At 56.9% G+C, this 27,667-nt stretch overlaps 14 protein-coding genes across 14 annotated transcripts; 6 read left to right on the forward strand and 8 right to left on the reverse strand.

Annotated features, from left to right (window-relative positions):
- Positions 1-199: 199 nt before the first annotated feature.
- On the reverse strand, positions 200-1,479 carry SCHCODRAFT_02623964 (DUF689-domain-containing protein). The gene is made up of 3 exons (XM_050345211.1): positions 1,170-1,479; positions 438-1,115; positions 200-388 (listed from the first exon to the last, which is right to left on the reverse strand). The coding sequence occupies exons 1-3, from the start codon at positions 1,375-1,377 to the stop codon at positions 327-329; spliced, it is 948 nt and encodes a 315-aa protein (XP_050200712.1). The 5' UTR covers positions 1,378-1,479; the 3' UTR covers positions 200-326.
- A 172-nt stretch (positions 1,480-1,651) lies between these two features.
- On the reverse strand, positions 1,652-3,589 carry SCHCODRAFT_02623969 (uncharacterized protein). Its single transcript, XM_003038176.2, has 5 exons — positions 3,052-3,589; positions 2,914-2,983; positions 2,827-2,862; positions 2,364-2,662; positions 1,652-2,312 (listed from the first exon to the last, which is right to left on the reverse strand). The coding sequence occupies exons 1-5, from the start codon at positions 3,249-3,251 to the stop codon at positions 1,955-1,957; spliced, it is 963 nt and encodes a 320-aa protein (XP_003038222.2). The 5' UTR covers positions 3,252-3,589; the 3' UTR covers positions 1,652-1,954.
- On the forward strand, positions 3,134-3,998 carry SCHCODRAFT_02271188 (uncharacterized protein). The gene is made up of 2 exons (XM_050342237.1): positions 3,134-3,905; positions 3,958-3,998. The coding sequence occupies exon 1, from the start codon at positions 3,272-3,274 to the stop codon at positions 3,881-3,883; it is 612 nt and encodes a 203-aa protein (XP_050200713.1). The 5' UTR covers positions 3,134-3,271; the 3' UTR covers positions 3,884-3,905; positions 3,958-3,998.
- A 492-nt stretch (positions 3,999-4,490) lies between these two features.
- On the reverse strand, positions 4,491-8,642 carry SCHCODRAFT_02599392 (uncharacterized protein; the record flags this gene model as incomplete). The annotated part of the gene is made up of 18 exons (XM_003038177.1): positions 4,491-4,766; positions 4,820-5,295; positions 5,346-5,382; positions 5,435-5,535; positions 5,587-5,692; positions 5,761-6,049; positions 6,080-6,209; positions 6,262-6,390; positions 6,440-6,563; positions 6,612-6,773; positions 6,824-7,398; positions 7,445-7,559; positions 7,614-7,702; positions 7,752-7,909; positions 7,958-8,096; positions 8,145-8,267; positions 8,317-8,446; positions 8,496-8,642. The coding sequence occupies 18 exons, from the start codon at positions 8,640-8,642 to the stop codon at positions 4,491-4,493; spliced, it is 3,306 nt and encodes a 1,101-aa protein (XP_003038223.1).
- A 2,990-nt stretch (positions 8,643-11,632) lies between these two features.
- On the forward strand, positions 11,633-11,864 carry SCHCODRAFT_02623981 (uncharacterized protein). The gene has a single exon (XM_050345212.1). It carries the CDS (start codon positions 11,650-11,652, stop codon positions 11,842-11,844), a length of 195 nt encoding a protein of 64 aa, XP_050200714.1. The 5' UTR covers positions 11,633-11,649; the 3' UTR covers positions 11,845-11,864.
- A 1,021-nt stretch (positions 11,865-12,885) lies between these two features.
- On the forward strand, positions 12,886-14,718 carry SCHCODRAFT_02731257 (uncharacterized protein; the record flags this gene model as incomplete). The annotated part of the gene is made up of 4 exons (XM_003036812.2): positions 12,886-12,913; positions 12,978-13,052; positions 13,105-13,184; positions 13,234-14,718. 4 exons carry the CDS (start codon positions 12,886-12,888, stop codon positions 14,716-14,718), a joined length of 1,668 nt encoding a protein of 555 aa, XP_003036858.1.
- On the reverse strand, positions 14,582-16,511 carry SCHCODRAFT_02540453 (uncharacterized protein). Its single transcript, XM_050343608.1, has 2 exons — positions 16,318-16,511; positions 14,582-16,260 (listed from the first exon to the last, which is right to left on the reverse strand). Exons 1-2 carry the CDS (start codon positions 16,390-16,392, stop codon positions 14,770-14,772), a joined length of 1,566 nt encoding a protein of 521 aa, XP_050200715.1. The 5' UTR covers positions 16,393-16,511; the 3' UTR covers positions 14,582-14,769.
- A 138-nt stretch (positions 16,512-16,649) lies between these two features.
- SCHCODRAFT_02623985 (uncharacterized protein) lies at positions 16,650-17,136 on the reverse strand. The gene has a single exon (XM_050345213.1). It carries the CDS (start codon positions 16,992-16,994, stop codon positions 16,716-16,718), a length of 279 nt encoding a protein of 92 aa, XP_050200716.1. The 5' UTR covers positions 16,995-17,136; the 3' UTR covers positions 16,650-16,715.
- A 475-nt stretch (positions 17,137-17,611) lies between these two features.
- On the reverse strand, positions 17,612-18,308 carry SCHCODRAFT_01336280 (uncharacterized protein; the record flags this gene model as incomplete). Its single annotated transcript, XM_003038179.3, has 1 exon — positions 17,612-18,308. One exon carries the CDS (start codon positions 18,306-18,308, stop codon positions 17,646-17,648), a length of 663 nt encoding a protein of 220 aa, XP_003038225.1. The 3' UTR covers positions 17,612-17,645.
- A 177-nt stretch (positions 18,309-18,485) lies between these two features.
- On the reverse strand, positions 18,486-19,588 carry SCHCODRAFT_02623987 (ribosomal protein L15). Its single transcript, XM_003038180.2, has 5 exons — positions 19,502-19,588; positions 19,288-19,448; positions 19,078-19,237; positions 18,839-19,025; positions 18,486-18,786 (listed from the first exon to the last, which is right to left on the reverse strand). The coding sequence occupies exons 1-5, from the start codon at positions 19,568-19,570 to the stop codon at positions 18,626-18,628; spliced, it is 738 nt and encodes a 245-aa protein (XP_003038226.2). The 5' UTR covers positions 19,571-19,588; the 3' UTR covers positions 18,486-18,625.
- Positions 19,589-19,718: 130 nt separating this feature from the next.
- SCHCODRAFT_02623990 (uncharacterized protein) lies at positions 19,719-20,342 on the reverse strand. The gene has a single exon (XM_050345214.1). It carries the CDS (start codon positions 20,050-20,052, stop codon positions 19,897-19,899), a length of 156 nt encoding a protein of 51 aa, XP_050200717.1. The 5' UTR covers positions 20,053-20,342; the 3' UTR covers positions 19,719-19,896.
- A 1,078-nt stretch (positions 20,343-21,420) lies between these two features.
- Positions 21,421-21,981, forward strand: SCHCODRAFT_01080547 (uncharacterized protein; the record flags this gene model as incomplete). Its single annotated transcript, XM_003036813.2, has 1 exon — positions 21,421-21,981. The coding sequence occupies one exon, from the start codon at positions 21,421-21,423 to the stop codon at positions 21,979-21,981; it is 561 nt and encodes a 186-aa protein (XP_003036859.1).
- A 184-nt stretch (positions 21,982-22,165) lies between these two features.
- Positions 22,166-22,993, forward strand: SCHCODRAFT_02623995 (uncharacterized protein). The gene is made up of 3 exons (XM_003036814.2): positions 22,166-22,388; positions 22,485-22,770; positions 22,827-22,993. The coding sequence occupies exons 1-3, from the start codon at positions 22,281-22,283 to the stop codon at positions 22,856-22,858; spliced, it is 426 nt and encodes a 141-aa protein (XP_003036860.1). The 5' UTR covers positions 22,166-22,280; the 3' UTR covers positions 22,859-22,993.
- A 2,055-nt stretch (positions 22,994-25,048) lies between these two features.
- On the forward strand, positions 25,049-27,413 carry SCHCODRAFT_02667244 (uncharacterized protein; the record flags this gene model as incomplete). The annotated part of the gene is made up of 3 exons (XM_003036815.2): positions 25,049-25,947; positions 25,999-26,313; positions 26,369-27,413. 3 exons carry the CDS (start codon positions 25,049-25,051, stop codon positions 27,411-27,413), a joined length of 2,259 nt encoding a protein of 752 aa, XP_003036861.1.
- Between the last annotated feature and the right edge of the window lie 254 nt (positions 27,414-27,667).

Here is a 27,667-nt window from a genome sequence, read left to right on the forward strand (position 1 = left end):
ATGGAGTTGGAGACAAGCAGCGAGCGCGTAGATGACGGCAGAACGAGAGAGCAGCCTCATCTTGCACGCACTGATCGGGCCGAGCAACGTGCCGGGTGGCGCGCGCGGAGCAATGTACACGAGCACTTCGAGCAGTGGAGAATGAAGACGAGTAGAGGAGGTGATTGACAAGCAGTGGAGAAGGTGGGCGGACAAGCACTGAAGGCAGAAGGGCGACAGCGGCGTACGCTCGCGGTATATAGCAGACTACAAAGCTACAATGCATTTTACAGATACAGAAGGCTCATACGAGGAGCCAGTGATGAGGGTGAGGGTACGAGGGAAATCTAAATGTCATCCATGCCGAGGGAGATCTCGACCTTCTCGCCAGGCTTGAATGCAGGAAGGCCTGAAGCAGGGTAAGCATACAAACAAAAACCAGAGTCCGATCAACGCACCAAGGTACGGGCAGCTCGCACACCGGAATGCGTCTCCCAGGTAGCAGTTCCCGCAGCTGCTCGTCGCCTTCGGCGCAGCCTTCGCCGCCGCCACCAGCCGCTCCTTCTCGCCCTGCGACACCTCCACGAGCCCCTCGCCCGTCGCGTTCATCATCACCACCTTGCTGTTCCGCACCTCCTCCTCCTCGAGCTCCTTCAACCCGCACGTGCAGTTCTTGCACGCGCGCTTCCGCTTGGGGCCCGAGGCCGACGCAGGCGCGCACGCCGCGGGCCGCGCGCGGTCGGCGTCGGTCAGCAGCGCGTCCGCGTCGATCTTCGGCGTCGTGGGAGCGGAGAGGGACCAGAGTGCTTTCTTGGCCGCGGGGTCCGTCTTCTTGCGCGCGAGCGGGCGGGAGGCGAGGGAGACCGCCGCGGCGGGCGCGTGCGCGGGCTTCTGCGCCATGAGCGCGCCGTCGGGGGTGATGGTGGGGGTGAGGACGTTGAAGCCGGCGAGCGTCAGCTCCGTGGGGAGCGTCTTGAAGGCCTCGGTTAGGTGGAGGAGGTGGAGCGTGCCCAGTGGGCTCAGGCCGGACAGCAGCTGCGAGAGCAAGCTGGGCAGCTGGGGGAGGAGGTTCTGGTAGTCAGTTGGTGCGAGGGTGATGTGCGCAGAGCCGTATGACGATGGCTCCAGTGTCGTCGCTGGTGATGCAGGTCAGCGACGCTGCTCATGGCATCCACTACCACCCCACGCACCTCCATCCACTAGGCGATCTAACATCTGGCGCTCAACCGGGCGGCTGGCCTCAAGCTCCGTCACAAGGGTCTGGAATCTCCCATCTGCTGCAGTGGCTGGGGAACCGATGACGAGCGCCTTGCCCTTCAAGGGCACGGCTGCGGGGATCGCGCTCGTGCTCGTCGATCCGTTCGACGGCGCAGACTCGTATACGGCGGACGGGGACATGATGGTGGATGACAACGGGGAGAGGGTACGATTGGACGGGACTTTTCACAGCGGCATATAAATTTCCGTGGTCGAATGACAAGACTCCGCAAACCCGCAAATGGGAGTATCTAATCTGACTAAGGGCCTCGGCCGCATCCCGGCCTACCGCATCGGCCGATCCAGCCTCGTGAGTCGTTCGCGGGGTCGCCGCAGGTGGGGACACTGGGGACCGTTCGAGTGCACTGTTCAGCGCATTGTTCCGGGCGAGAGCGTCGTGCTCGGTCACTTTGTCTGCTGGGTGAGGACCTTGTTGAGATCTTTCTTTCATTATACACGACGTGTATAGACAACAACAGCAACATAGGATCGATGATTCGCTAAGGGTCACGACTATGACAAGGCTGCACGATCAGCATCTGTAAGCGGCGCTCCTAGGTCTTCTGCGGGACGAGAGGATTGGGTAAGAAGAGTACGATACGGTACAAGGCACATCATCACAGGTGGTACGAATTCCGAAAAGCATCCATAGCGAAGCGGTAGAAAGCGAAGGACAAGCGATACAGGACCTGGGTTCACGAGGGTGAGAAAAGTAGGATCACTGCGGTGGCGCCGTCTGCGGTTGCTGCTGTCCGTCTGCAGGCGGTGCGGGGGCTGGCGGCGGCGGCGCAAGGTGAGGGGGCGGGATATGCATGACGGTACCGTCCGGGTTTACCGCAACGGGCGGCATGAGCGCTGTCCTAACGCGGTATAGCATCATCCGATACCACTCTGCGTCCACGCCGGCCTTCTCCTGCTCTGCGGTGACTTGTTGCAGGTGACCGATCTCCTTGAGCCACGCCGCTCTCCAGTCAACGTTGCCGTTCTCGTCAAGTTCAAGCCCTTCTTCGGGTGAAATGGGCATAGGTCCGCCCATTGGTGGAAAGCGCATGCCCATCATGAAGTTTGGGTCGAAACTGAGAGGAAAGTTCAGAGTTGTGTTGATCGTCGACCAGACGGTGACTCACGGAGGATAGGGGTAAGGGGCAGGAGGTGGTTGAGTTGGGGAGCCGCCATCTTCAGGACGTTGAACGTATTGCTGGGGATCGTAGCCAGCTTCGGCGTGTTGGTGGTAATCCTGATCGGCTTCGACAGAGTCTCCGCGGCTCTTGCCCTTGCCACCCTTCTTCTTGCGCACCCTGTGCACACCAGTGCGCGGGTCGACATTATCGTTCACCGTCCAGTAGGATCCCTTGCCGCGGTCGGTGAGCGGACGCGGAACTTTCTCAAAGCATGGGTTGAGCGAGAGGTTGTGACGGACAGAATTCTATCGACCCCAGTCAGTATCAGGGCAAGACGCGGGGAGATCGTAAACGATGGACAACAAATAAAGCCACTCAAACAAAAACAACGGCGATGAGAAACGCGATCACGCGCAGTGCACTCATCCACAACCACATCCACGAGATGCTCAAACGTGTGCTCGCTCACCTTCCAGCCGCTGGGTGCCGTTCTGAAGTAAGGGAACTGTGGCCACGTCAGCGCTTGCACACGCTTGATCTCGCCGCATATACGCACTCGGGACTCGATGGCGTAGTAGATGTCCTCGAGGAGGAGCTTCTGGTTGGGGGAGCCCTTGATCGCGTAGCTGTAACATGACCGTTAGCTATGCGATGCGTTGTCCATCCCGCGGGATGGAACAGCGACCGCACGCACCGAATAAGCGTCGAATATGGGTAAAAGGGCTTGCTCCCCGGCGGACCGTCTCTCAAGGAGTCGAGGTTGATCGGTAAGCCACCCGTCAAGTCCTCGCCTGGCTGTGGCTGGCCTGGAGGGGGTGGCTGCTGCTGAAAGTACTCGGGATTCATATTCGGGTCTGCCATCATCGGCATGCCAGGCTGCCCGGGGGTCGCCATATCGCCTCACTTCACAAGGTATGGGTGGATGGTGTTGGGAAGGGTGGCAGACGCGAACGGGCGACAGCGGGGGTGTGCTGGACGTTGGGAAAAAGGTCGAGAAGGTCAAGCCGGGCTGGCGCCGCCAGGCGACTGCTTATGTCAGCCGCCCGTGCGACTTTCCTGATCGTGCGCACGGGCCATGTTCATTGGGGGCGACGACGGCGACGACGAGCAAGACGATGCGGGCGACGGCGAGCGCGACGATCGTGTATTGCAAAGAGGTGGTCTGTTTGGGTACGTTGTGGCCGGCCTGGACGACGAAGCCAAATTGCCGCAGACAGCGAAAAACAACTTCGTCAAAACGTCCGCAAACTTGTAAACAAAGGACGTCGCTTTCACGGTACCCCAGCGTTGGACGCTTGTCGCTGCACAACCTCGACGTCGTCGTCGCCGAGGACGTGTGCTCCGGCGACATAGTGGACGCCCTCCTTTCCCAGCCCTCTTCTCATGATCTCTTCCTTGTAGCCGGCTTTCCCCCATCGACGTTCTTCTTCAGTTGCTGTGCTTCTGCCCCTCACGTTGCCAGACATGCTCCCCTGCTCGAACATAGACCCAGGAGAACTCAAGACTGGATCCACTGCTCTCGGTGACGCGAGACGCTGTCCTGTACTTGTGAGTATAAACTCGCGGCCTTCTCTTCGAACACCCAACTGAATCAACGCAGCGAAAGGTTGGTTATGGTATGGCCCCTTCCCCTCGATTCATCAGGCTGCCATCGCAAGTTTCTGCTCTACAAGCCGCTCATACTCGAGGTCGCCTTAGCCAACTTCAATCGCACATCCTCGCCTCGTTTGCCAGCAACCACAAGTATCCTTTCCGGCGCACTTCACACAAGTATCTGCCAGCTGTATCTACGTCAATACAATGCGGATAGTCGCTTGCTTCACCGGTCATTCGCGATTGACCCCCCCCCCCCTTACTAGGTGCAGCAGTTGCCGTGCTCCGAATCGCCTTGGAGACGGTTGGCATTCGATCTACGTATAGGATGACATCCAAATCTCCGCAGGACAATCACTAGTCCGAGCAGCGAGCCACGTCCAGCAGATCACTTCTAACGCTGATTTTATGACTGCTCCGCGCCATCCGCCATCGGGTCCGTACGTACGCGCAGCGTCTCCATGAGCGTACAGTACAATATGGCTTCAATATATCCATTCCACCATCTGCATCGATCTGACTCGTACAACTGCGAAGATGTTACACCCCATACGCATATTCCACTTCATCCACACCAGCTCCCGATGCAAACGGCCCGTCAGTCTGCTCTTTGGGCATAGGTCCAAGCTCTTCCTCCTCCAATTCCTCCTCTGCCAAGTCCAACGGGGTGTCATCGTCCAGCGCGAACGGTATGACCGGCCGGAGACCGTTCCCACTGCTGCTATGCCTTCGCCCAGCAGGCGACCGCGCTGGCGAACGAGCTGGTGACCGTGCTGGTGACTTCGGCAGCGCCGCCATCGTCTTCGGGCTCATGTGCTGTGAGATGGTGGTCAGGCTTGCATCCATAGATCATTAGTAGATCGACGCACCTCCCAGTTATTGACATTCTCGTCGACGAGCTCCTGATCATCCCGCGAAGGGTCCAACCGCGAATCATCGCCGAGGTCGCCAATGGAGCCGATGCTCTCGCTGTCGCTGATTCCCTCCGTCATCTGCGCCGCCAGCGTTGGTAGGCGGGACCACGCGGACCCGCCACCGCCGCCCTCGTGCGACGTCTGCTCGTCCGCGAAGCCGAGGTCCGAGAGGTACTCCTCGTATTCCTCCTCGAACGCGATGTCTTCAGGGATATATGGCAGGAAGATCGACGGATCCGGCGCCTGAGAGCGCACAGGGGGAAAGACGTCCGCCTCGACGACGTTGGGAGTGCCCAGGTGTGGAAGAGGCGGGGGTATGCCTTCCGGGCCGCCCTGCAGACCCTCGATGTAGTGGGACATGCTCCCTGAGCGGCGGTGCATCGCGTTCTGATGTGCCGCGACCGCCGAGGAGCCATAGCGCCGAGTGTTGTCTGCGAGACGTTAGTCGATGCCCACGGGACACGTCTAAGCATGCACCCACAGAACTTGACCAGATGCTTCAGGGCGAGCTCTTGAACCTGCAGACAATTGATCAATACGTCGTAGCAGGTAGCAGGGTCCAAGGCATACCTGTCGGTCCTGCCCATCATCAGGCTCCGTGCCCGTCAGCCACTCGTCGCGCAAGTCCGGCCGAATGCTCATGTAGATGCTCGTGATGACCTTCATGTTCGCTGCAAGCTAGGTCAATAACGCCACCTCGCCACAACGGGAATCGACCTTACATTGCCGCCACTTGCGCCCACAATACGGCACTTGACTCTTGATCAACTTCAATATGTACAGCTGCAGCATCGGGTGCTGCACCCTCAACACGCGCTTCAAGACCGCCTGCAACGTCCGTGAGCTTCCTTCCACCAGCAACATCGCCGTCGACACAATCACCACCACCCACTCACCGAACTCTTATACGTGACCAACATGCATATCCGGAACGACAGATGTTTGGACAGCTTCTGCATGATCTTCGCGTAGTTGATGTTCGAGAAGAAGTTGCGCCATGAGTAGTCGGTCACGAACTCGACCTCTTCCTGCACCCGGATTCCATTGGGCAGCTCGCGCTCGCGCTGCTCGGTGCGACGAGAGGGGCGGATCATCTCCTCCTCTGGGCGCACATTCTGCTGCCGGCTGGAGAAGTTGAGGAGACAGTAGCGGAAGAAGCTGTGAGAAACAAGCGTCAGCGTGAGCCTGGAGGAACGTCATAGATGGGTATCGCACTTGTTGTCTGGAGAGTCGGCCTTCGAGATGACGGCCGTGCTGACCTCCTGCAAGCCGAACATCTTCAGAAGTAGAAGTAGGCAGTTCGAGTCTAACAGGAGAAGCCCAAGGTGATGGAACTTCATCGCGTCTGACAAGCGACTGTGAGCGTTACTTGCGCAACGAAAATGAGCGATACTCACGAGAGACCTTGAACCACTTGAGCATGAGAATGAGGATGGCGGAGACTGCCTTCGACGTGATCTCTCGATGCCTAATCACGTCGATCTCGTCCAGGTGCATAGGTGGCTGTGGGGGTTGTTCTGACGGCGCTACAGAGCATGTTAGCCGAAGTACTCATGATGATTACAGCTTACGCACGTGAAGTAACGCCTGGCGGGAAACCTGAGGGTTGGTTCTGCGCGTTCGTGCTTGCGGAAACAGCTGCAAGCAGCAGCTTGAGTAACACGAGTACCCAGCTTGATAGGACCGGGAGCACAGCCGCCTGACAACATTGTCAGCAGGATTTTGGCAGAAAAGAAGTTTGCCGTACGTAGATCTGCTCAACCCGCTTGAGCCTCATCAGATCCTCCTTCCTCTGCTTGGCCTTCTTGCGGTCAGCAGTCGTCTGCGCGTCCCTGATGGCCTGCTCGGTCTCCTCAATCTTCTCGTCAAGCAGCGCCACGTCCGGGAGATCCTCGCCCTCAATGCCATCCTACATCCCAATCAGTCAGACCTCTCATACCCGTCCATACCCACACTCACATCCTCGAACGTCGTCGCCGTCTCCTCCCTTTCCTTCTCTGCCCTTTCCCCGCCCGGCAAGTGCTCCAGCCCGCTCTCCGTCTTCATGCACTCCTCCCTTGTCTTCCACATCTGCCACGTCGCCAAGTTCACATACAGATGCTTGTTGTACAGCATCTCTGCCTCCTCGATCGCGTACGGCACCATCCGCACCGACCCGTCCCGGTTCCTGCTGTTCACGCTCGAGAAGGGGAAGAGGAAGGGCCGGTTCTGGTCGGTCTGGTACTGCTGCTTCTTGGGTTTGAGCTGCGGGGGCGGGGAGGGAGCGGGCGTCGGTGGTTGGGGGTTGCGGTAGGAGCCGCCGGGTTGTTGATTGAGGCCACCGCCGGCGGAGAAGGCCTGCTGCTGGTCCATGTCGTCGTGGTGGTAGTGGTGGCGCACGGGGATGGCGTCGTGCGCCTGCGCAAGCTTGCTGATAATTTCGGGTGTGTATGGTATGGGTGCCTGTACGGGTTGCGGCTGGAAGGTAGGGTACTTCACGGTCGTCTCCTGGTGGAACTGCTCGATGTCCTCCGGTGCGGATTTGATGGGCATCTCTGCGCGATGTGAGCTACAGCGCACAGGGAGGGATTCTATACGTACTCTCTTCAGGTAGTTCGGGGAGACCTGCAAGTTCTCTGGCGAGCGTCTTCACGCGCGCGTGGTCGCGTATACCACCGCAGCATGCGAGTAGTGTCTTCCAGCAGACGAGGAGTAGCTGAACAATGGAGCGTCGGCGCGACGCGAAGACTCAGGCGGAAAGATTACGCACCTTCTTGATAGGGTAGCCCTTGTTCGACTTGTCCCTCAATGACGCGACGACGTTGCACAGATACACCGGGAGCGGAGGGTCGAGACTCACTGTGTGGCCCATCAGCGTATACTTGAAGAGTAGCTTGGACGAACGCACTAAGCTCATCCGCGAAGTCTTCGTGTCCCTTGAACACCTCGACTATGTGGTAGATCATGCCGAGGTAGACCGAGATCTCGGTGGTCACTTCCTCCACCAGGTCGTTCTTGTCTTGAACGGAGATGTTGAAGTGCTCGAGGTCCTGGTCCTGCAGCCCGCTTCGCGCTGTCAGCATCGTGAAATAAAGCGGAAGGATGCTGACGCACCAAAGGAAATCATGCTTGGACTGGGCGATCTTCATGGCTTCAACGATCGTGCTGACACCGTTCGCGCCCCGGACGACTTTACAGTTCTCGAAGATCCAATGCAGTTGATGCTCGGGGGACGTAGTCTCGCGGAAGGTACCTGAATAATTGTCAGCTAACCATGCGCAACGAAGGACCCGCAACGCACCTTGCAGGATGTAGAATAGTCGACGCGCATTGGTGAAGCGAATCTCGGGATCTTTGTGTTCCAAGCTTTCAAGTAGAAACTCGACATGTGTCTTGCGCTGCTCCGGCGTAGAGCTTAACCAGTCTAATAGCTGAATCAGCACGTGGATCGCCTCGCACAACTTCGAACGCACCTCCGTCAAACGATCCCTCCCAGGCCCTCAGATTCTCTGCCGCCTGCGGCATCTCGACATAGGAGTAGAACTCCTCGATCTCATTCATCACATTATCCTCATCATCGTAGTTGAAGTCGTAGTACCATTGCTACGTCGCGCGTTAGCACCTATTCAAGCACCAGATCGCGTCGTCGCACCTTGGGCTTCGGCACGGTCCCCACGAGGGATTTCAGCTGGCCGAGAGTTATCGAGTCGAGGCCATTGTGCTGCGGCTGCATGTTGGTCCCAGCGCCCTGATCCTGTGCGTTCGTGAACTGTCCAGGATGCTGGAAGTAGAAGGACATGTATGCAGCCGAGTGATGGGGGAAATGAGGCGCGCGGTCACGCGTCACGACGCGCGCGAGAGGTGGCACAGACCCCCCTCAAATATTTCACTGACCATATTCCCCCCCCAGTCACGATGTATAGTCTGATGCACTTCGGTAGTGCTGTATCATAGCGTGCGTCGAAGTCTACTGTATATGGCTACAGATGTTCAATGGAGACGTATATACTGTAGGCCCTGTCCAATCACTCTTCCCAGTAGGTTTGGAAGAGTCCCTCTATGAACCGCTTGTCAATATCATGCTGACCAGTCTTGTCGAATAGAATGTCTACTATCTGCAGAAGAGGACACTCGCTCACTTCATGGCGCGCCTTGCGCCTCAGAAGGTCATTGGCGCAGCGAAATACCCGGCGAGACTTATGAAGGAGGTCCATGGGATAGACGAGCTGCCGAATGCAGCGTCAGGTGTGCACTTTCATAGCTGTGGAGTCTTCGTCTCGATGAGCGGAGTGCATCCTTCTAACCTAGATTGAGGCTTCGTTCATCATGCCTGGACGATTGGAAGAAGAACCAGCGTGACAGGACGTGACGCAAGTGAGTTCGGATAACACGTGCTACGGCAAAGTCCGATCTTCGGCAGGCTCCTCCCCAACCGGCCAGGCAGGGAGGGTGCGAAGACTGAGGGAGAGGGAAACAAAGGGAAGAGCGACGCACGTAGAGTAGTGCTACGTACAGGACCTGTCAACCTAAAACACCCAACCAATTCCACCCTCACCTGCCTTGGCCGGCTGGACGAACACATATACAAACAAACGGTCCGATGCATCCGAACTCCGCGCACGGTGCAACGCAGCGCGAGCAATTGGCTGTCGAGCGCGTCTCTCGTTAAACACGACGCGCTCAGGATAGTTTTGAACACGGAGCAGAATCGTCAATGAGAAGAAAGGTTGTCATAATTTTCTAACAGATGAGAGGCAAGGAGTGACGGCAAAGTCGAAGGGGCGCCTCAGAGACATGTTATTGCTCACGCAGGGGCCCCGCCGAGGTACGAGGCAGGGGAAGCGTGAGCAATCGTGAGTTCGTGATGGCTGCCCTAGATTTGCCGTGTAAACAAGTACAAATCTTTTTCCGGGTATTACTCGAAAAGAGCTCCGCGAGCTCTGGCGCGCGCAGCGCGCGCCTCTCTTCGCAAATCTGTTTGAAACTTTGCAAGAGTACTCCGTACCCTGCTATGCACACGCATACCTATTTTCGTGAGAAAATTCGAACGTCGCGTTACCGTGCAGCGTCGGGCCTCTCTTTGAGCATGAACGATGAGCAGAGCTCTCCATCTTGAGCGCTGTTGGGAGCGGTGAACGACGTCATGCTCGTATGCACTGTAGGTAGACAATAGAGCGCGTCTGCCTAGGATTTTACACGAAAGTTACAGAAAAAGCAATGTTTTTTCACGAAAATCCTGTAGGAAGCACAATGATATCCACGATGATCTCATAGTATTCGGAGAATATCTTAGCGACGAGGTCTTCGCTGAACATGCTCTATAGCGCCTCGTATCCCTTATGCGCCCCTGAAGCGTGGTGGGATGGGTCCACACAGAGGCTGCTCACCTGCCTGAGCGATTTGGAGGACAAGAGCGCGTTTCTCGTTGCGGGGCGCGAGCGGGAGAGACCCACCGTGGGTCTTGATGTCATTTCGAGGTGGAAATCCTTTGGGGACTTCGAAAGATTTCACGCGTTCTCAAAGATTTTATGGACAATCCTGCTCGACGTTGAATTTGAAATAAGGCCTAAAAATCCTAGGCAGACGCGCTCTAATGGCAAGTACATCTTGTGACCTAAGGACAGCGCTCGACGTCCTGAGCTGCCTTTCAAGCGGCGGTGGCGTATGGCGCGGGCCGTCGGGCCGTGGCGCGGCCAGCGCGCCGAAGGCGCGCTGTAAGCCCCTGCGTGAGCTATCGTGGGTCCCCCACCTAACTATTTTATCAGAATTGAATTTAGGTAGACAATAGGGTCCCTCAAAGCTCGTTTCGTGTCTTCGTATTTTTCCTGTGCGCAAAGGGAAAAATCTGAAAAAGGTACCGTTTGGCGGGGAAAACGGGCGAGAATCCTGTTCGACACAGCCACATGTCCTTCCTCTGTGTTCAAACCTCTGTTCAGAATAGAGCGCATCTGCCTAGGATTTTACACGAAAGTTACAGAAAAAGCAATGTTTTTTCACGAAAATCCTGTAGGAAACACAATGATGTCCACGATGATCTCATAGTATTCGGAGAAAATCTTAGCGGCGAGGTCAGCGCTGAACATGCTCTATAGCGTCTCGTATCCCTCATGCGCTCCCGAAGCGTGGTGGGTTGGGTCAACACAGGCGTCGCTCACCTACCTGAGTGAGCTGGAGGACAAGAGAGCGTTTCTCTTTGCGGGGCGCAAGCGGGAGAGACCCACCGTGGGTCTTGTTGTCATTTCGAGGTGGAAATTCTTTGGGGCCTTCGAGAGATTTCACGCGTTCTCAAAGATTTTATGGACAATCCTACTCGACGTTGAATTTGATATAGGGCCTAAAAATCCTAGGCAGACGCGCTCTAATAATCGAATTCTTCCTTTTCTCGCGAAAAATCACTCGAAAAGGCCAAATCCCGCGCCAAAAGTTCTGTTCGAAAGAGCCGAATTTTTCCTTTTCGCGAAATTCCGCCATGTTTGAACGACCCTAATGTGCTGGGAATACAGGTGCGGTAGAGAAGTACGAAGTAACAGTAGGGGTCGATGGAAAAAGAGGGGGGGCTCACGGGGTATACGCAGTCCGAATGCAGGCGAAGGGCCAGCAAAAACCGATCGCAAAGGGCGGACAGCGTGTGCGCCGTGCAGGGCGTACATCGCCTACAGCATCGCATAGCCAGCGAGCTCGCACCTCCTCATCTACACGATCCATGTACAGAATGACTGCGAGAGCGTCTTGACTTCGCGTGCGTGGCATATCTCGTCGACGTGTCTTCGCGGGTGCGCAGAACGCTGTTGACATTCTGACATGCAATGCCACGCTTGCTGGCTATGTGGGGGGAGCGATGGGGCACCGACGTGCTCAGGGGGTGCTTGACACAGCGCATGAGGGCGGGTGGAGGGAAAAATGAAACGGAGGAGGGGTATACACGACGAGGCGTGATATTGAGGCGTGTTAGTTGTTCAAGGGCTCCCCCGATTCAGGACGTGCAAATATCTGCACAATGAGATATGTAAGTACAGTCTGCGTGGGACTCACCGCACTGCTCCTGCCCATGCGTCCCTTTTGCTCCACCTTCGTCTCTCCCGCGTGCTTGATTTATGCGCCGCCTCGTCCCTTGAGATATCCCCTCGATCCCCTTCGCTCTGGTTTGCTGATTACCGCAGATACTGAAGTGATACTGTTTTATGGGGCTGAAGAGGCGCCTGTCTGATCGGTGCAAGATTCTCAGGAAAGGGGAATGTGCCGTCAACACTCGCCGCGCGGGGAGTTCGGATGCATCGGACCGTTTGTTTGTATATGTGTTCGTCCAGCCGGCCAGGTGAGGGTGGAATTGGTTGGGTGTTTTAGGTTGACAGGTCCTGTACGTAGCGCTACTCTACGTGCGTCGCTCTTCCCTTTGTTTCCCTCTCCCTCAGTCTTCGCACCCTCCCTGCCTGGCTGGTTGGGGAGGAGCCTGGATCTTCGGACGGAATCACGCAGTTCGATCTCAGATCTCAACGTTCAACCTGTAACCTTCAGCAGGCAAGCGGCGCTTCTGAGGCACTAACTGGCCCTCTCGCATCTATTACCATCCGGGCTGGCTCAGGCTTATGTATACATTGCGAGAGCTGGCCGACTTCCGGAAGACCTCCATGCCCGGCGCGTTGAATAGGCTGGCACTGACAATTGCGACCGACGGACCCTCTCGCTCAACTGCGAAGCACGGAGGCATGTCACTATGGGCTATTGCACAGATCCTTGACCCACGGTCTGACTATGCAGCAAGAGCTAGTGTCTGTTCATTGCGAAAGAAGACGGTCAAGATGCCTCCGGGTGAGCTGAGTGTACTGTTTTTCTAGCTTGGTCGCCGAGATATGGGCTACACGTCCCTCAATCCGTATCGAGACTTTATGGGGACTGCTAAAAGCACGCACGGATGGCGGCTGGCGAGCTTCTCTACCTTCCGCGACGTTCTATTGCACTGACCTGTGAGCTGACTTGGGCCATACATAATTTTACCCACGCCGATGGTCGACGCCCTCCGCGCCTTCAACACATGTTAGGAAATGGAAGATTTAAAAGCCAGCTGTGAAGGTACGTTCCGTCACCGTGCCTTCTCTTCTTTCATCCCCGAGCAGCGCAGCGTCTCTGCGTACAGACTTCCCTGCCCACTTTGTGACCGTATCCGAGATAATTCATACCTCGCGCTTTCTGCTCACCCGTCTCTGCATTTGTGAGCGACCTACGCTCTCAGGTAGCGTCGTTGGCTCACGGATGTCCGATAGCAATATCTATCATACTTCCCATCCCGTCGAGCTCGAGGCGTCTGGATTCCATTATGGCGCACTCACTGAAGAATTTCATGGTGTGTATGCCTTGCGATTGTGTGAGCAACATATGCTGAACATGAACAGCGCCACCTCTTCCACAAGCCGAGGCCTCGCAGCCCGAGAACAGCCTCTTACGCGAATCATAATCCATTGAACATTGACGAGTATCAAGCGCTTGATGAACCCGACCGCTACACCCCAGCAGGTCTTAAATGTCGTAAAAAAGCATCGGTGGAGCGCCTTCGACCTCATGATCTGCAGCAGCCTCCCAACCCTCCTGAAAATTCGGCTTCTCGTATACGACGGCGACTTCAGAAGGACCGGTCCGAGCGTCGTACTGGCCGTGCGCCTCAGGGCGGTGTGACAGCAACCGCTCGAAATGCTTTTCATGTCTCACCGGCCGAAACAAAACGACAGAGCCCTGCACGTCTTTCTACGAGAGACTGCCAGAGTACGAGCGGTGTGCCTGCGCATGTTGGATCCTCGAACACGGCGCCCCGCCCACTTCGTGGCAATGCTCGTTCTCGCGCTTCCGAGCCAGCTCCGACTTCGCAACGTTACACCGGTGAAGAGCGAGGCGGCCAACGTCGGTCAACGACTCGCCGTGACCCTCTTCTTGCCGACCGTTTGCCTCGAAGCGGTAGACGACCTGCCGCCCTGAGTGGTGCAAATCCATCCATCTTGCGGTCCGGGGTGTACTTCGGGTCGGCTCCTCACGTCGCTTCGGGGAGTGGTGGACGTCGACCAGCGCCCGAGCCCCAGAGAGCCTCTCGCAAACCTCTCAAGCGTCGCAGCGATAACGGCCGCTCTCGCTTCGTCGAACCCACGGGCCATCGTGCGCAGGAGCAGTCTCGGTCTTATAACGGTGGGCTCAGCGGCGCTTCGACCTCGCCAACTACCCGCCCCCAGCCTAAACCTCAAAGGATTGCGCAACTGCCCCGACTTTGGCGCGGAGTGAGCTTCGCTCCTTCCTCTGCCGCGACCAGTGCAGAGGTCGGCAATTACCGACACATCAGCATCGACGAAGAGGAACGGCTGGATGTCAGTCGTACCGACGGCCTTTGCGTCTCAGGCCGCTTGACACGGAGATACTCTTGGTTGGACCTTGTTGACGTCCAAATTCGGGCACCGATGACCTCGCCACAATGTTTTCCCTTCTTATGGCACGCGACGAACATTTCCTCGCTGGAGATCGGGCACTTGGTCAACAGCAGTGATTACCGAAAGGAGTGGCCAATGGAGGTCCACGCGTTGAACCTTAAGAGGCTCACAATCTTGAGGACAGAGGTTCCCATTACACCTTTGCTGAAAGGACTTAGGGTGCTGAAGCTGACGCGACTAGAGGTGCAATACGGCTCGTCCCAGCCAGAACATCTTTTTGCGGTGGATGCGCGCCGATATGAACGTTTTTTCGACATCTACAGGAAGAAGGGTACATTTCAATCGAAAGGCTCTGTTCTTATTGCCTCGAAGAATGCGCCTCTACCCAAGAGGGCATCTCTTGAGCTGAGAGATTCCCTCCTTCAGATTCTACGAGGGACGAGTTGGAAAGTAGTAGTAAATGTGTAGTCACAGAGTACGTGTACGTAGTATATGGCCGCTGTATGATCGTGAACGACCTTAGTAAGGCTCAAAGAACTCCTCGATTACCTCCTCATCGCGTAGCCGCGGGTAAGCCCAAGTGCCTGAGTCGTAGTCGACCAACACATAACGAAGTTTATCAGTCTTTGCCCTCCTTGCCAACAACATCTCTGCGATGACGCCGTCTTCCGTCGCACACCCTTCCAAAATCAGCTGCTCCAGGCTAGGCAACAAGACAGAGTCGCTTGTAGCTGGGTCGAACAAAGTGATAAGCCGCTGAGTAATGACCGGCTCAGTTGTCGAAATCGTGAGCTTGAGGAGTGTCGACATCTGAGGTAGCCGCAGGCAGTCAATGAGCATCGACTCGTTGATAGTGCCACACGCATCAAGGTGTAGCCGCTCTAACCCACGCTCCGCCTGCCCCACGACCTGCAGAAGAAGGTCAGGTTGCCAAAATGGCCACCCAGGGGGGTCGGGGTCGTAAGGAGACTTGATGCCCCACAGGGCGAGCTTGCGCAACGCCGGAAACGAGTAGGCGGAGAATACGACGTCGAGTGGGCCGTCGCCTTTCACCGTCAAGTCTCGCAGCGCGTCATGACGAATGGGACCTTGATTCTGTATCGTCACAGGGCTTTGACAGTCCACCTGCGTAAACACGCGCTGCAGCAAGGGCGCGTCTTCCAGAATGTCCATGAACATGTCCAGGGTGAGCGGACAGTCAAGCAGTTCGAGTTCGACAAGCTGGCGCCAGGGAGCATCCGGACATTCCACCATATGAGGAACATCCCTTCCGCACTCGTTGGCGCTCCAGAAAAGGTCCACTAACTTGGGTCCCGAATAGAGATTCGCCAGAATCTCGGGGTCCGGAAGATCGCAGTAGAAGGTCATGCTCAATCTTTCCAGTTTGGGGACAGGACCGTCCACTTCGTCGACAAGTCGGAGAATAGAGTTCTCGCCGATAGAGATGTCCAGATATTTAATCTGGTCGATATACTCGATGATGAAGTCCATCGGGCAGTCGCAGAAATCGATGTCGCGGGGGAGCCCAGTATGGTCGTTGAACCACGACCCGTCATATTCGTCGACAGAGAGTTCGTGGTATGCAACGACCAGTCCTAAGCCACTGGCGCGCTCCGCGCAGATCTTGGCGAGCTCGCGGTGGCTGCCCTTCTCCACACACGGCCGCAGCTCAAAGCGCTGCCAGAGTGGCGGCATGTCTACTGCAATGTCGCGCCAGAGCTTGCAGACGTGCGTGAGCTTGAAGGGAACGAAAGTTCTGTTAAGGTATGGTCTTTCATAGGGATCGTGCGCGCTGAGGATAAATATAAGGCAGAGGAGCTCGGTTGGCAGGCGGTCAATGGGCGGCATATAGAGGGTGCCAGCGGGAAGAAAGATTCGAGGGACCCGCGGGCAGATAGAGAGCCAATTTCCCGATGGCATGGGGTCCTTGCGTAGAGCATCATGATCATCAAAGTCCTCTGCCGAGGGCCAGGCCGGGGAATGTTCGCCAACACAGGATTGCTGATGTAGCTGTTGCATAGCATGTTTTAGCGCGGTGATATCATAAGCAGCGAGTGAGCCACGCACCTCGTGTGGCGCCCTGCGCCCAAGCCTCTGAGCAGCACGGCGGAACGCGCGGCGAGGCGTCGAGAAAAGGCCCATGATTCCAACTCAAGGACGAAAGTACGATCGAATTGGAGTCAAGCGAGGAGAAGTACATAAGTACGTCGCCGACCATTGTGTCAGAATGCAGTATTCCCTTTGTATCGCGGTTAGGGTTGCATCCATTGTTGACGAAAAAGGAAGAAACATGGCTCGGCGTTGTCCTAGCGTGCATTTGTTCTTGTTTGTGCGCGGATGTGAGTTCCCGGCGCAGATACTATTTCTCACCGGGTCTTTCAAAGTTTTTACTAAAGTGCACGAAAAGCATACTTGATGTTCTTGACAGGGGCCGGAGCGATATGTACAGTATGCGTGCATAACACTTACGTGAAGCCCCGAAATTGATAAGCCGCCTCTTTGTCCAGAGGGTGTCGCCCGTCTCCATACAGCACCCAGACGTATCTCAGCTTCCCGGCCATCGCTCTCCTCGCTTGCAACATATCTGCGACCACGCCGTCCCTTGTAGCGCAGTACTCCAACACAAGACGCTCGAGACGAGGCAATAAGAGGCCATCGTTCGTGGTCGGGTTTAGTAGATGAATGAACCGTTCGGTAAACATGGGCCAATATGCACGTAACGACAACTTGAGCAGCGTCGACATGGTGGGCAGCTTCAGACAAGCGATGAGCATCGACTCGTCTACTGTGCCACACATATCAAGGCGGAGCGTCTCCAACCCCAATCGAGCCTGTTCCACGATTCGCGATAGCAGGCCGGGCTGTAAAAAGGGCCACCCAGCGGGATGGTCCCCTGGAGAGGTCGTAGACTGCAACACCAGGCTGCGTAAAGACGGGAATGAATATCCCGAGAAAATGCTGTCAAGTGGGCCGTCGCCTTCAAGCGTCAAGCTCTGCAAGGCGTCGTGCCGAATGGGACGACGATCCTGCGCCGTTGCAGGTATCTGGCAATGCACTTGCGTGGATACGCGCTGCAGCGAGGATTCGCTTCCCAAGATATCCATGAACATCGCCTGCGTGATCGGACACGCACGAAGTTCGAGGTTAACAAGCTGGTGCCATGGCACATCCCGCGGGCATTCCACTAGATGCGGAAAGTTCTTGCCACGCTCGTTGGCGTTCAAAGAAAGGTCCGTAAGGTTTGGTCCAGAATAGAGATTGGCTAGAATCCCGGGGTTCGAAAGATCGCAGAGGAAGGTCACGCGGAGTCTCTCCAGTGCGGAAGCTGGATCGTGAACTTGGATCGCAAATCGCGATATCGACTGCTCCCCGACAGAGATATCCAAATCTCTGATCTAGTCGATATACTCAATGATGAAGTACATCAAGCAGTCGCAAAATTCGACCTCTGGGGGAAGCCTCGTAGTGCCATCGTACCACGAACCGTCAGACTCGTTGAAGGAGAGTTCGTGATACGAGATGTCCAGGCCAATGGCTTTAGCGCGCTCTGCGCAGGTATCGGCGAGCTCGCGGGCACAGCCCTTCTCTAAGCAAGGCCGCAGATCGAATCGATGCCAAAGTGGGGGCATATTCACTGCGATTGCGCGCCAGCGCGCACAGACGTGCGTGAGAATCAGAGGGACGAAGTGCAGGTCGAGGTGTGGTCTGCCGTTTGGCTCGTATGCGCTCGCGAGGAATACGAGGGAGAGAAGTTCAGTCGGCAGGCGATTGATGAAATTTCCCGATGGCAATTGACCCTCGACCAGAGCATTCCCGGAGTCAACGGTTATTGAGCAAGGTGACTCGAGACGAGTGCGCGCCGACAAGGGCCAGCGCATGTTCGGAAACGCAGACTTGTCTTCGCCAACCAAGGACTGCGGATCAAGCTGCAACATAGTATCCGTCAGCTTTGCAGATCCCAAAGTAATCAACGAGCCACGCGCCTCATGCGGCGGCCTACGCCTAAGCCTCTGAGCAACGCAACGGAGCGCACGGCGAAGCGTCGAGATCAAGCCCATGATTCCTGCTAGAGGACGAAGGTAAGTTGTGTGCGATTCCTCAAGAGAGCGCACATATAAGTACATCGTCGGCCGTAGTTGCAGCATGCAGTAATCCCTTTGTATCACGAAATGGGTTGGCCATTGTTGACAGAAAAGGACAACAACGTGACGCGGCGTTGTCCGAGCGCATATTTGGTCTTGCTTGTCCAGACATATTGACACTTTCGGCTCGAAGCAGAGTCGAGCTGACAAGCGCTATGGTAGAAGAGCGAGGATATAGATTGCCGGTATGTATATGCACGGCTGCGTCACAGGTAAAGGAGGGAAAGGCACGTCTACAGCTTCTTGTCCTTCCGGAGGCCCTTCCCGGGTTGCCTGAACTTGTTCAGCTCCTCCGACAGAACCTTCCATCGCTCCTCAACAAAAGGCTGGTCTCCTAAGAGCTTCAAGGTGCGAGGAGCGATGTAACCGCGGTTGTTGTACTCGGTGTACCACACTGAGAAAGAGCGCGTCAGTCAGGAGTAATGGATATTGGGCATGAGACGCACTGATGTCCTCCCGTCTTGTCGGCGCTGCCTCCACCTTGTCAGTGACACCCCTAACGCAGTTGCGCAAGGACAGGGCATTATAGTACTTGCAAACCACCTTGCCGCCAGCTGCCTCAATGGCGCGAATGGCGCTCTTGGATGCGCGTGAAGGGGTAATGTAAATGGGAGTTTTGAAATGTGCCAGGCCCTACAGAGCCAAGGATTAGCGGTTGCACCGATTGGAGTAGTATAAGACGCACGTCGCCCAAAATCTTCACGCCCTCGTGCGCTCCGTGAACGCAGCCGCTCTGCACGAGCTCGCGCGCAGTGATCGGTTTCTCCGGCGACGACGTCAGTCGGCCCTGGTCTATCCAATGCTGGATACGGTCCAAGTTGACCGGCGCGTAGGTCTTCCCAGTGCTGCATACTTCCGTCAGAATAGTGCACCGTCCATGTAACAGACCACGCACAAGTTGAAGAAGCCGTGCTTCGGGAAGCGCTTCACGATAGTGGTCTGACCGCCCTCAAACATGGGCTTCAGACCGGTGCCGGAGCGCGACTTCTGACCATTGTTACCGCGACCGGCGGTACGGCCGTGGCGTGAGCCCTCTCCGCGACCTACGCGTTTTTGCTAGTCGGAGGGTCAGTTTCGACTTCGTTGGAACATGGGTGGGCCAAGCGTACCGCATGCTGCGAGCCTTGAGCCGGGCGCAAGTTCGCGAGGGATATCCGAGGGGCTTTGAGAACGGGCATCACGTCGGTCGCGGACGCCGGCGACAAGGAGCGATATGTTTGTCGGTGCTTGCGCGCATGATCGAACGCCGGACACGGTCCGGGTCTTCCGCGGGGAACTTGACCGCGGCAACCATCTCCTCCTCCCCCTGCCTGAGAACTCCGGCACGGTAATCCGGAGATCGGACCAGGATCTATGGAATGGAATAGCAACGACGGTCCAGCCGCAGAGCTTCCTACAATACCGGAGGTCATGGCGAGCCCCGACAATAGCGCATGCCACAAATGCCAACAGGGGTATAAGTAAGGCGCAGCTGCTCGAGCTCGTGTATCCGACCTTCACCTAATCACTTCTGTACGCGACTACTTCTGGGCCATGAGTGACAGGAAACACTCTCCCAGAGGGCGCCCTGGCAGGTCCAACAAGCTGACCACAGCCTCCACTCTTTGCAGAGCCCACCATCACGCAGCTGGTCTTCTTCCACCTCTGCCCTGCGGTCCATTACTTCGGCCCTGAGAGTCAAATCTTCGGAAGGGCTTCGCGAAGCAATCAACAAGGTCCATCCGCAGCGCTTCTTGCAATCCAGAGAAAATGGCAAGCCTCGACAAAAGCGCGCGCCACAAATGCCCGCGGAGGTATAAAAATGGCGTAGCTGCGCTAGCTCACCTATCCGACTTTCACCCCCTCTCTTCTCGGACCATGAGAGAGAAGAAATACTTCAACGACGAGCGTCCTGGCTGGCTCAACAAACTGACAACGGCCGTCAAGAAACTTTACCCAAGGCGTCGGTCGCCAACTGGAGTTCGTCTTCCGACGTCGCATCCATTTTTAGAGGAGCCAAACTTTCATACAGAAAAGCCCTTCTGCCGTCGGACGGTGCACACTCAGTCTGAGCCGTCGCTTGAGGGACTCCAGTGGTCGCGAAGATCGTCTAGTTCTTTCGCGGCGCCTCAGCACTCCCTCACCGGACGAGTGCAGGTGCCTGAGCGACGAAGAATGTGAGGGGACCCGCTATCAGTGCTCGCCGACTTCATCGAACACGCCTCTCTCAGCTCAACTCAGCAACCTCACCTGCGGCCCATCGATCAATGACCTGCCGACAGAGATTCTCATCCTCATTTTCACATACAGCTGTTCCGGTTCTCGCACTGCATACGAGCCCGCCTAATTTGTGCCACTCACAATAGCCCATGTCTGCTCTCTTTGGCGCGCCATAATTGTTGATCTTCCTCATCTTTGGAGGAAGTTCAATCTTCGGATGTGTCTGAGTGATCGTGATCAGCGCGAACTTGCGGAGCTCTACCTGCGACGCTCCCGTGGCGATGTATTGATCACTTATCGGGTCAGCAGTCAATGGGGAAGGCCATTCCAGGTCGACAGGAATACAGAAATGCTATGTGCCCCTCAAACGTGTCAATGTGTGCTTCAATCCATCTTGAATAATCTTACGCATATCAGGGAACTCAGAATATTTATCGGAAGACAATCGAGTCTTGAAATGCTGCCTCTCCCTCAGGGTGTCCCCTTTTCGCTGGAAATCCTGAGTGTCCACATCAAAGCCAGCGTTCATGTTGACGATATGCTGCGTATCGCGTCCCTTTACTCGACAGATTCGCTGCGCGTACTTCGTTGCGCCTATGCTCCCACCGGAGGTTTCGTCAGACAACTTCTCAAAAGCGCACCTTCCGACTCCTTTTGGAAGATACTCTCGTGCATCGAGCTCCGCAGCGGCATAATCACTGAGTTCGAGTTTATACAGATTTTGTGTTTCTCGCCGGCGCTAAGAAAACTACACGCGAGTATACGTAGTCTGAGTTCAACTTCCATAAGCGCATCTGCGCTCAGGCTTTCTCCTATATGTCACGAATTCATGCAAACGCTTCTTGTGGAGGCGCCTGAGAACGGCGGGCCTTTGGATAGCGTTTTCTCTATCGTTACCCTTCCCAACCTGCGATACCTCTCTCTGGACACCATCTATGCCCGACCTCGTGATGACTGGCCTTTCCTCGATTCCAGCGTTCTGCTCGACTTTTTGGGCCGTATTCGAGATGGTCGACTGGAGTCCCTTGATTTGGAAGCCTACGGCATGGACGAGTCCACGCTCGTTGCTTGCCTCTGCCTACCCCAAATGTCGGCTGTCACTAGGCTCTATGTGGGTTTACGCTCCTGCAATATCACTGAGCGGACGATCTCGCTCCTCACGCCCGATGGAAAGGGAACACCTTTGCTACCGCGCTTGAGGGTTATGTGTCTCCGATATTGCATGACCAAGCAAGATGGTTGGGTGGCGAAGATGTTGCGGATGCGTGATGCGTATGGTACTGGCATTGCTCATGCCGAGGTACTGTTCGAACATGACAGTGATAACGAACACTGGCACTGGCATGAACAGGATGAGGAGGCTCTGAAGGCCCACAAAGAACCCACATAATGTGCCTGATAATGTGGTCTCTTCTAACTACACGTAGAGATATCTGTTCATTGCAGTATCGTACGCGCACTTGTTGTGAAACAGCAGTGAAGCAGAGATCCGGCGCTTGCCGAGCCGCATGCGTGACAGTCACGGTTGAACTTGTCGGGCCCAACATCGACGTCAGGTATGACAACGCCTCCATGTACTCCTCAATCTTCGCGTGCACGTCCAGAACGCAGGCAGCGGCCTGCTGCGAACATCTTACTTCCCTATATTCCGGTAAACTGACCCTCTACACAACCTCAGCACACACCAGTATGCCGGTTCACAAAGGCGGCTGCTTCTGCAAGAAGATCCGCTACGAGCTCGATCTCGCATCCCCCGATGAAGCGCGCATGAGCATCTGTCATTGTCCGAATTGCAAGGTGAGCCACCACCCTCACAGTTGTCCCCCGTCTCTCTTCTATCCAAATCCCATCACCAAACGACTTCCAATCACCCAACTAACCCCAACACGCCAGAAATTCACCGGCTCCGCCTTCGGCGTCACCGCCAAAATCCCCCGCGCCGCCTTCCGCCTCACTCCCACCTCCGCCTCACCCAAGATCCACAAGGGAGACAACGGCTCAGGCAGCATCCTCACGCGCGAATTTTGCGGCGATTGCGGGTCGGGGATCCTCGAGTACGGCGAACATGCAGGGGAAAACGTATACTTGTTCTACGGAAGCTTAGACGAGCCGGACGCGCTGCCGCCGAAGGGGGAGTTCTTTACGAAGTATCGGGCGGGGTGGATGCCTGAGGTGCCGGGTAAGTGGAGGTATAGTTGGGCGTTGGAGACGGTGAGCGTGCTGATGCGTGCATAGGGATATTTCACAAGAGGGAGATAAAGGAGTGAAGCAAAAGTCAATGGTATTGGATGTACATTCGAAAGAAGGTCTGGGAATATGAGGCGATGCTCGAGATGAAGGCTTCAGGCGCCTTTGCAAGCGCTCAAGGGGTAGAGAGCCAGTAAGCACCAGTATAAGCACCGGGATAAGGCGGCCTGAGTTCTGCGACTCATCATCGTGGCCACGGATGAAGAAGCGATCGAGGCGGGCACGGTTCAATTCGGTGATGCCTCGTAGCAATCATCGTGGTATCGGGCGCACCTCGAGCGCTGCGAGAACCTCGGAAAGAGCCTGTCGAAGCCAGAAAAGGACTGCAGGGCTTCACGAAGCGGCGCACAACCCGAAGTTCGAACATCGACTGCACTCGCACGTCACGGGGGACCGTCTCTCCCAGGGTTCCTGTCGTTCGGCAAGCGCAGATGGCGACGTACGACTACGCGCACGGGCCGGCCGCGTATATACGAGCCGACGACGACGTAGCAGCCACGAGATAAACGCCCAGCACACGATCATGGGAAAGGTCGGCAAGGATCGCCGCAGAGGACATGTTGGGTAAGCGTTGCGATAGGAGCAGGGTAGTAATCGTGCGCGCGCGAAGAAGTCCTTCCTGGCTTGTATAGCAGAGGACTTCGCTTCAGGTAGCGGATTCAGACAGTGGGGTAAAAGATCAGTGAGTCAGGTAACAGATGCAGTTAGGCGCTAGCGGCGTATATCATCAGCAAGTCACTGGGAGATGGCTATGATGTGATGCATCGATCCGGTAGGATGGGCAAGCGAAAGAGCGCGGTTCAACCCAGTTAAGCAACTGTGGCAGAGGGTTGGCGAGCGAGCAGCCGAGAACAGCTCAGAGATGATCCAGATACGTCGCGCCAATTCATCTCGGTTACCAGCGACGACTGTCGCCTTCAGCGTCGACCACAACTTGATTGTGGTCCCACAGAGCGTGTACGAGTATCCGGCTGGCTTACACATGAAGTAAGGGGACTCGTTCTTAACCGAAGGCTATGGGGGACACGTACCCTCGGCAGTCAACACGGTGATGGGGAGGTGCGGCCACGGTTGTTCCACGGGGTTTGCTAGGCAGGCCAGCCAATGGGCGGACCAGGCGGACGTGCGCTGTGCATAGAACGGGTAACTGCCGAAGTTCAAACGCTCCCAGGGCGCGCCCGCTCGGGCCAGGGGTCTTTCGCATTCAATGGGGCGGAAATGAGGGGCTGAATTTTTGATCAGGAGCCAGCGAGCAAGGGAAAGGGGCGCCGAGACTGATGTAAGGCGCAGCGCGGCCCGGCGCGACGGTCGATGGCGTCGGCAGGAGCATGGACATGTTGTGGACATGGCGGCTGGTTGCGAGCACGTTGGGGAGGACAATGGCGGGACCCGGCGCCGCATGTCTTTGAGTTTAAGGGACGCGACCCGGGCCGACCGGCCGGCGAGAAATCCGAACATCCGGCATGGTGAAAATTGTCGAGAGCAAAGGCGCTGGGTGGCCACAGCTGGCCACTGGACTGGACAGCAGCGATTGTACCTTTTGTCCGTAGCATGTTCTCGCACAATAGACGCACCACGGACGTTCTATCGATGTCGATTAACGGACTGTCATCAGGTCGAGTCAAGCGCCACGTGATTGATAGAAAACCAGGCGTGGAGACGCCGAAAATTCCAAGTCGGCTTTGGCGTCGGCAGGATCGTCCCTTTCTCTCCTACCACCACCATCTCGAACGCTGTTCATCCCGGCCCTCACCAGGCATCGGTATAGCGGCTCTCGGAGGCGAAGGCTCAGCGCCAAGCAGCGTCGAATAGCGCAGCGGCGACCCCAGGCTTGTCCGCAGGCGTCATCGAGGAGGATCACATCCATCGACCAGCTGAAGCACGGGCCCCAGCTGCTCCAGGAGATCCATAACCAGCCACTCCAGCGCAGGTCCGGCTTGCTGCACGACACAAAAGGCACGCCTTCGCTGTGCGTCCGCCACTGAAGCTACGGTCCCCCATCATCCCTGTTATTCCCGTCTCTGCATAGTTCGCTTCTCGTCGTTTTCTCGTCTCTCTATCTTGCCGCATCTTTATTCTTAACGACATCAATTTACGACCCCCCTTCCCTCGCTTTTCTCGCTCTTTTTCACAGAAAAGAGCCACTCGAGTTGCAAGCACACAACGGTCCGTTGCGCGCCTGTATCTCGACACCATCCCCACACCAGCCCATGCCAGTCCCCGTACCGCGCTTCATCAAGCCCGCCGCCCACCCCGTCATCAAGAAACGACAGATCGACGACGGCAATCACCCCATCCACAGTCTGACGCGCACGCTCCCCGTGTCGCCCACCGGGCCTCCTCCTTCCTTTGGTACAAGGGAGGAGTGGATCAACTCGCTCCCCACCTGGCGGCGCACGAAGCCCCGCAGGATCTGGGAGGAGGACGCCCGGCGCGACGACTCGCCGCCGGATTTTCACCAAGGGTTGGCCCGCGCGGAGAACGCGTCGGCCATTAAAGGACAGTGTGCTGAAGCATACGTTCCGCCCATGCTTCGTGGCAGCCGCAACACCTGGAGCGGTTCGCTGCGCAGCCGAGAATCCGGTGCAGACATCGAGATGGACTACGTGTCGCCTGCTGCGGAGGCAGACAACAAGGAGGACAACATGAGCGACTACAGCTTCAGCTCGGGCTCCGACTCGGAGCAGGGCGACGCGGAGCCGCTGCATGACGCCGAGATGGCAGACGGGCAGATGTACGAGAGGGGCGCCTTCACGCCGGTGTTCGAGGCGGACTCGCCGATTGGCGCTGACCCCAGTTCGAGCCCGCTCGAGCCGGTCACGCCGTTTGGGGAGTTTGTCGACAGGGCGGTCGTGCGCACTAAGAGCTCGGTCTCTTACGATGGCTTCATGGAGGGCGTCCGCGGCAGCGATGCTGCCGTACTCGCCAAAGCTCCGGTAGCTGAGCGCCGGGAGCAGAAGGAGCCCGCTCCGAGTGTGCAGGAAGTCTCGACTCCCAGCGCTAGCATCGAGTACAAGAAGCTGGCAGGCCCGCTCGCAGAATGGATCACCAACTACGTGTGGCAGGTCTGCACAACCGGGCTTAGCCTGCAGCCGCTGTACAGCCAAGGGTTCGTTCGTTTCACGCCTATACATGATTTGACCGCTGACGATCCTTGCAGTATTCCTGTCCCCGGCTTTCCGTCGACGCCGCCGAGCAACATCGCGACGGCCGTCCACTCGCTTCTGCTGTCGACGCTGCTTCAGCCCTCGGCCGTGTTCCTCGCCATCTGGTACATCGCCCGACTTCCCGTCTACTTTGGCCCGACCGCGCTCGGCCCCGACCATGTCAAGGAACACCGCTTCCGTCACGAATTGCTGGGCGGGTACACCGACCCAGACACGATAATGCAGAGTGCTCCTTTCCGGGTCATCGTACTCGGGTGCATGTTCGCCAATAAGTGGCTGGACGATCACACCTTCTCCAACAAGACATGGTACGTCACGATCTCGCGGAGCTCTTCGTCGCCGTATGCTGACTTCATTTTGTAGGCAAGCGATTACCAACATCCCTATCCAGTCCATCAACCGTCTGGAGTCGCTCGCGCTGGCCATCTTCGACTTCAATATGTCCGTTCCACCCACGGCATGGTCGCATTGGCTATCGCACGTCATGAACTACCACCTCGCGCTCTCGCCGCCTTCTCATCAGCCTATCGGCCGGCCGTCTTCTAACCCGCACTTGATTGTAAAGAGGGTCATCGATGAGATTACACAGGCACCGTTCGCCTGCGAGTCATCATCGCCGACCCCGGAGCCTGTGTTCATTGGCCTGGCAGAGCGCCGCCGGGAGCTTATTGAGAAGGAGATGGCGATGAACGCCGACGCGTTGGAGATCGACCTCGACGAGGACGGCCCGCTCAGGGAGGAGTACGTGCCCCGGCGCCGTACCAGCGCCGCGAGCTCGACGTGGAGCAACTCCTCCCGCGAGCAGAACATTCCGCCTCTGGAAGCGCCGGTGGCGCACACGGCGTTGAAGGGCGGCGACTGGCCCGCAGTGAACGCGAAGGCGAGGGGCGAGTTGCCACCTCCCGCGCGCTGGAGCCCTGCCGCGGATGAGCCGATCCTGCGGGACAGCCATCGCGCGAACCGACCTTACGTCGCCGTCCAGCCCGTCGTTCCTAGTGCGACCCAAGCGCCGCTGTACCACGTCCCGCAGTCGGGCTTCCAAGCGCCTCCCGAGCCCGCGTATGATCCGCACACCCAGTGGGCCGTTGGCGCCTATGCGCCGCCCATGGTCCCCGCCTACAACCCATACCCGTCGTACGCTCTACCGGTCGCGCCCGCCATGTCCCACTCGCGTTCGCAGTCTCTTTCTTACGATCAAGATAATTCGTACTCGCATAATCACGCGCGCTCGTATTCGCAACACAGGGACTACCGCTGCCACGGAGAACTCCGCATGCCGCTCAACGTCAGCGAGCCGCTGCCCAGCATGGCCGATCCTCTCCAGTGGCATGCCCTCGGCGCGTACGGCGTCTACCCACAGCCGGCGTACCCCCGACACGTCAACATGGACTACGTGTCCCCCTGGTGAACCGCCGGCCAGTCCGAGCGCCCCACCATAGACAGCCCGCCTCGCCCGAACATACCACCGCCTGCGCGCGCCCGGTTCCGCCATACCACTCTCCACTAGGAATCCCGTTGCCATCTCCTTTTCTGCGGTCTCTTCGTTCCGTCCCGGGCGGCTTGTAACATTTCGTCTGTGTTCATATTCACCTCATGTCGTGTTCTTTTGTCGCATATCTGCTACCCGTTGTTCGCGGCGCTCGCGTCGCATGTATTATTCGC

This window comes from Schizophyllum commune (assembly GCF_000143185.2).
Source record: "Schizophyllum commune H4-8 unplaced genomic scaffold SCHCOscaffold_5, whole genome shotgun sequence".
NCBI classification, from domain to species: domain Eukaryota; kingdom Fungi; phylum Basidiomycota; class Agaricomycetes; order Agaricales; family Schizophyllaceae; genus Schizophyllum; species Schizophyllum commune.

Excerpts from the sequence above, each read along its gene's own strand:
- SCHCODRAFT_02623985 (XM_050345213.1), bottom strand. The coding sequence starts at position 16,994 with ATGTCGACGCTGCTCAAGTTGTCGTTACGTGCATATTGGCCCATGTTT.
- SCHCODRAFT_02623969 (XM_003038176.2), bottom strand. The coding sequence starts at position 3,251 with ATGGCGACCCCCGGGCAGCCTGGCATGCCGATGATGGCAGACCCGAAT. Across the intron at positions 2,863-2,913 it reads ACTACGCCATCGAGTCCCGA|TTCCCTTACTTCAGAACGGC; the intron begins GTGCGTATATGC and ends ACGTGGCCACAG. Across the intron at positions 2,313-2,363 it reads GCCCCTTACCCCTATCCTCC|TTTCGACCCAAACTTCATGA; the intron begins GTGAGTCACCGT and ends CTTTCCTCTCAG.
- SCHCODRAFT_02623987 (XM_003038180.2), bottom strand. The coding sequence starts at position 19,570 with ATGCCCGTTCTCAAAGCCCCTCGGATATCCCTCGCGAACTTGCGCCCG. Across the intron at positions 19,449-19,501 it reads CTCAAGGCTCGCAGCATGCG|CAAAAACGCGTAGGTCGCGG; the intron begins GTACGCTTGGCC and ends CCCTCCGACTAG. Across the intron at positions 18,787-18,838 it reads GACAAGACGGGAGGACATCA|TGTGGTACACCGAGTACAAC; the intron begins GTGCGTCTCATG and ends GCTCTTTCTCAG.
- SCHCODRAFT_02623995 (XM_003036814.2), top strand. The coding sequence starts at position 22,281 with ATGCCGGTTCACAAAGGCGGCTGCTTCTGCAAGAAGATCCGCTACGAG. Across the intron at positions 22,389-22,484 it reads GTCATTGTCCGAATTGCAAG|AAATTCACCGGCTCCGCCTT; the intron begins GTGAGCCACCAC and ends CCAACACGCCAG. Across the intron at positions 22,771-22,826 it reads GTGGATGCCTGAGGTGCCGG|GGATATTTCACAAGAGGGAG; the intron begins GTAAGTGGAGGT and ends ATGCGTGCATAG.
- SCHCODRAFT_02623990 (XM_050345214.1), bottom strand. The coding sequence starts at position 20,052 with ATGGACCGCAGGGCAGAGGTGGAAGAAGACCAGCTGCGTGATGGTGGG.
- SCHCODRAFT_02271188 (XM_050342237.1), top strand. The coding sequence starts at position 3,272 with ATGGGTGGATGGTGTTGGGAAGGGTGGCAGACGCGAACGGGCGACAGC.
- SCHCODRAFT_02540453 (XM_050343608.1), bottom strand. The coding sequence starts at position 16,392 with ATGGGCCTTTTCTCGACGCCTCGCCGCGCGTTCCGCCGTGCTGCTCAG. Across the intron at positions 16,261-16,317 it reads GGCGCAGGGCGCCACACGAG|CTACATCAGCAATCCTGTGT; the intron begins GTGCGTGGCTCA and ends GCTATGCAACAG.
- SCHCODRAFT_02623964 (XM_050345211.1), bottom strand. The coding sequence starts at position 1,377 with ATGTCCCCGTCCGCCGTATACGAGTCTGCGCCGTCGAACGGATCGACG. Across the intron at positions 1,116-1,169 it reads AGATCGCCTAGTGGATGGAG|CGACGACACTGGAGCCATCG; the intron begins GTGCGTGGGGTG and ends CTGCATCACCAG. Across the intron at positions 389-437 it reads TGCGAGCTGCCCGTACCTTG|GCCTTCCTGCATTCAAGCCT; the intron begins GTGCGTTGATCG and ends ACCCTGCTTCAG.
- SCHCODRAFT_02623981 (XM_050345212.1), top strand. The coding sequence starts at position 11,650 with ATGCCACGCTTGCTGGCTATGTGGGGGGAGCGATGGGGCACCGACGTG.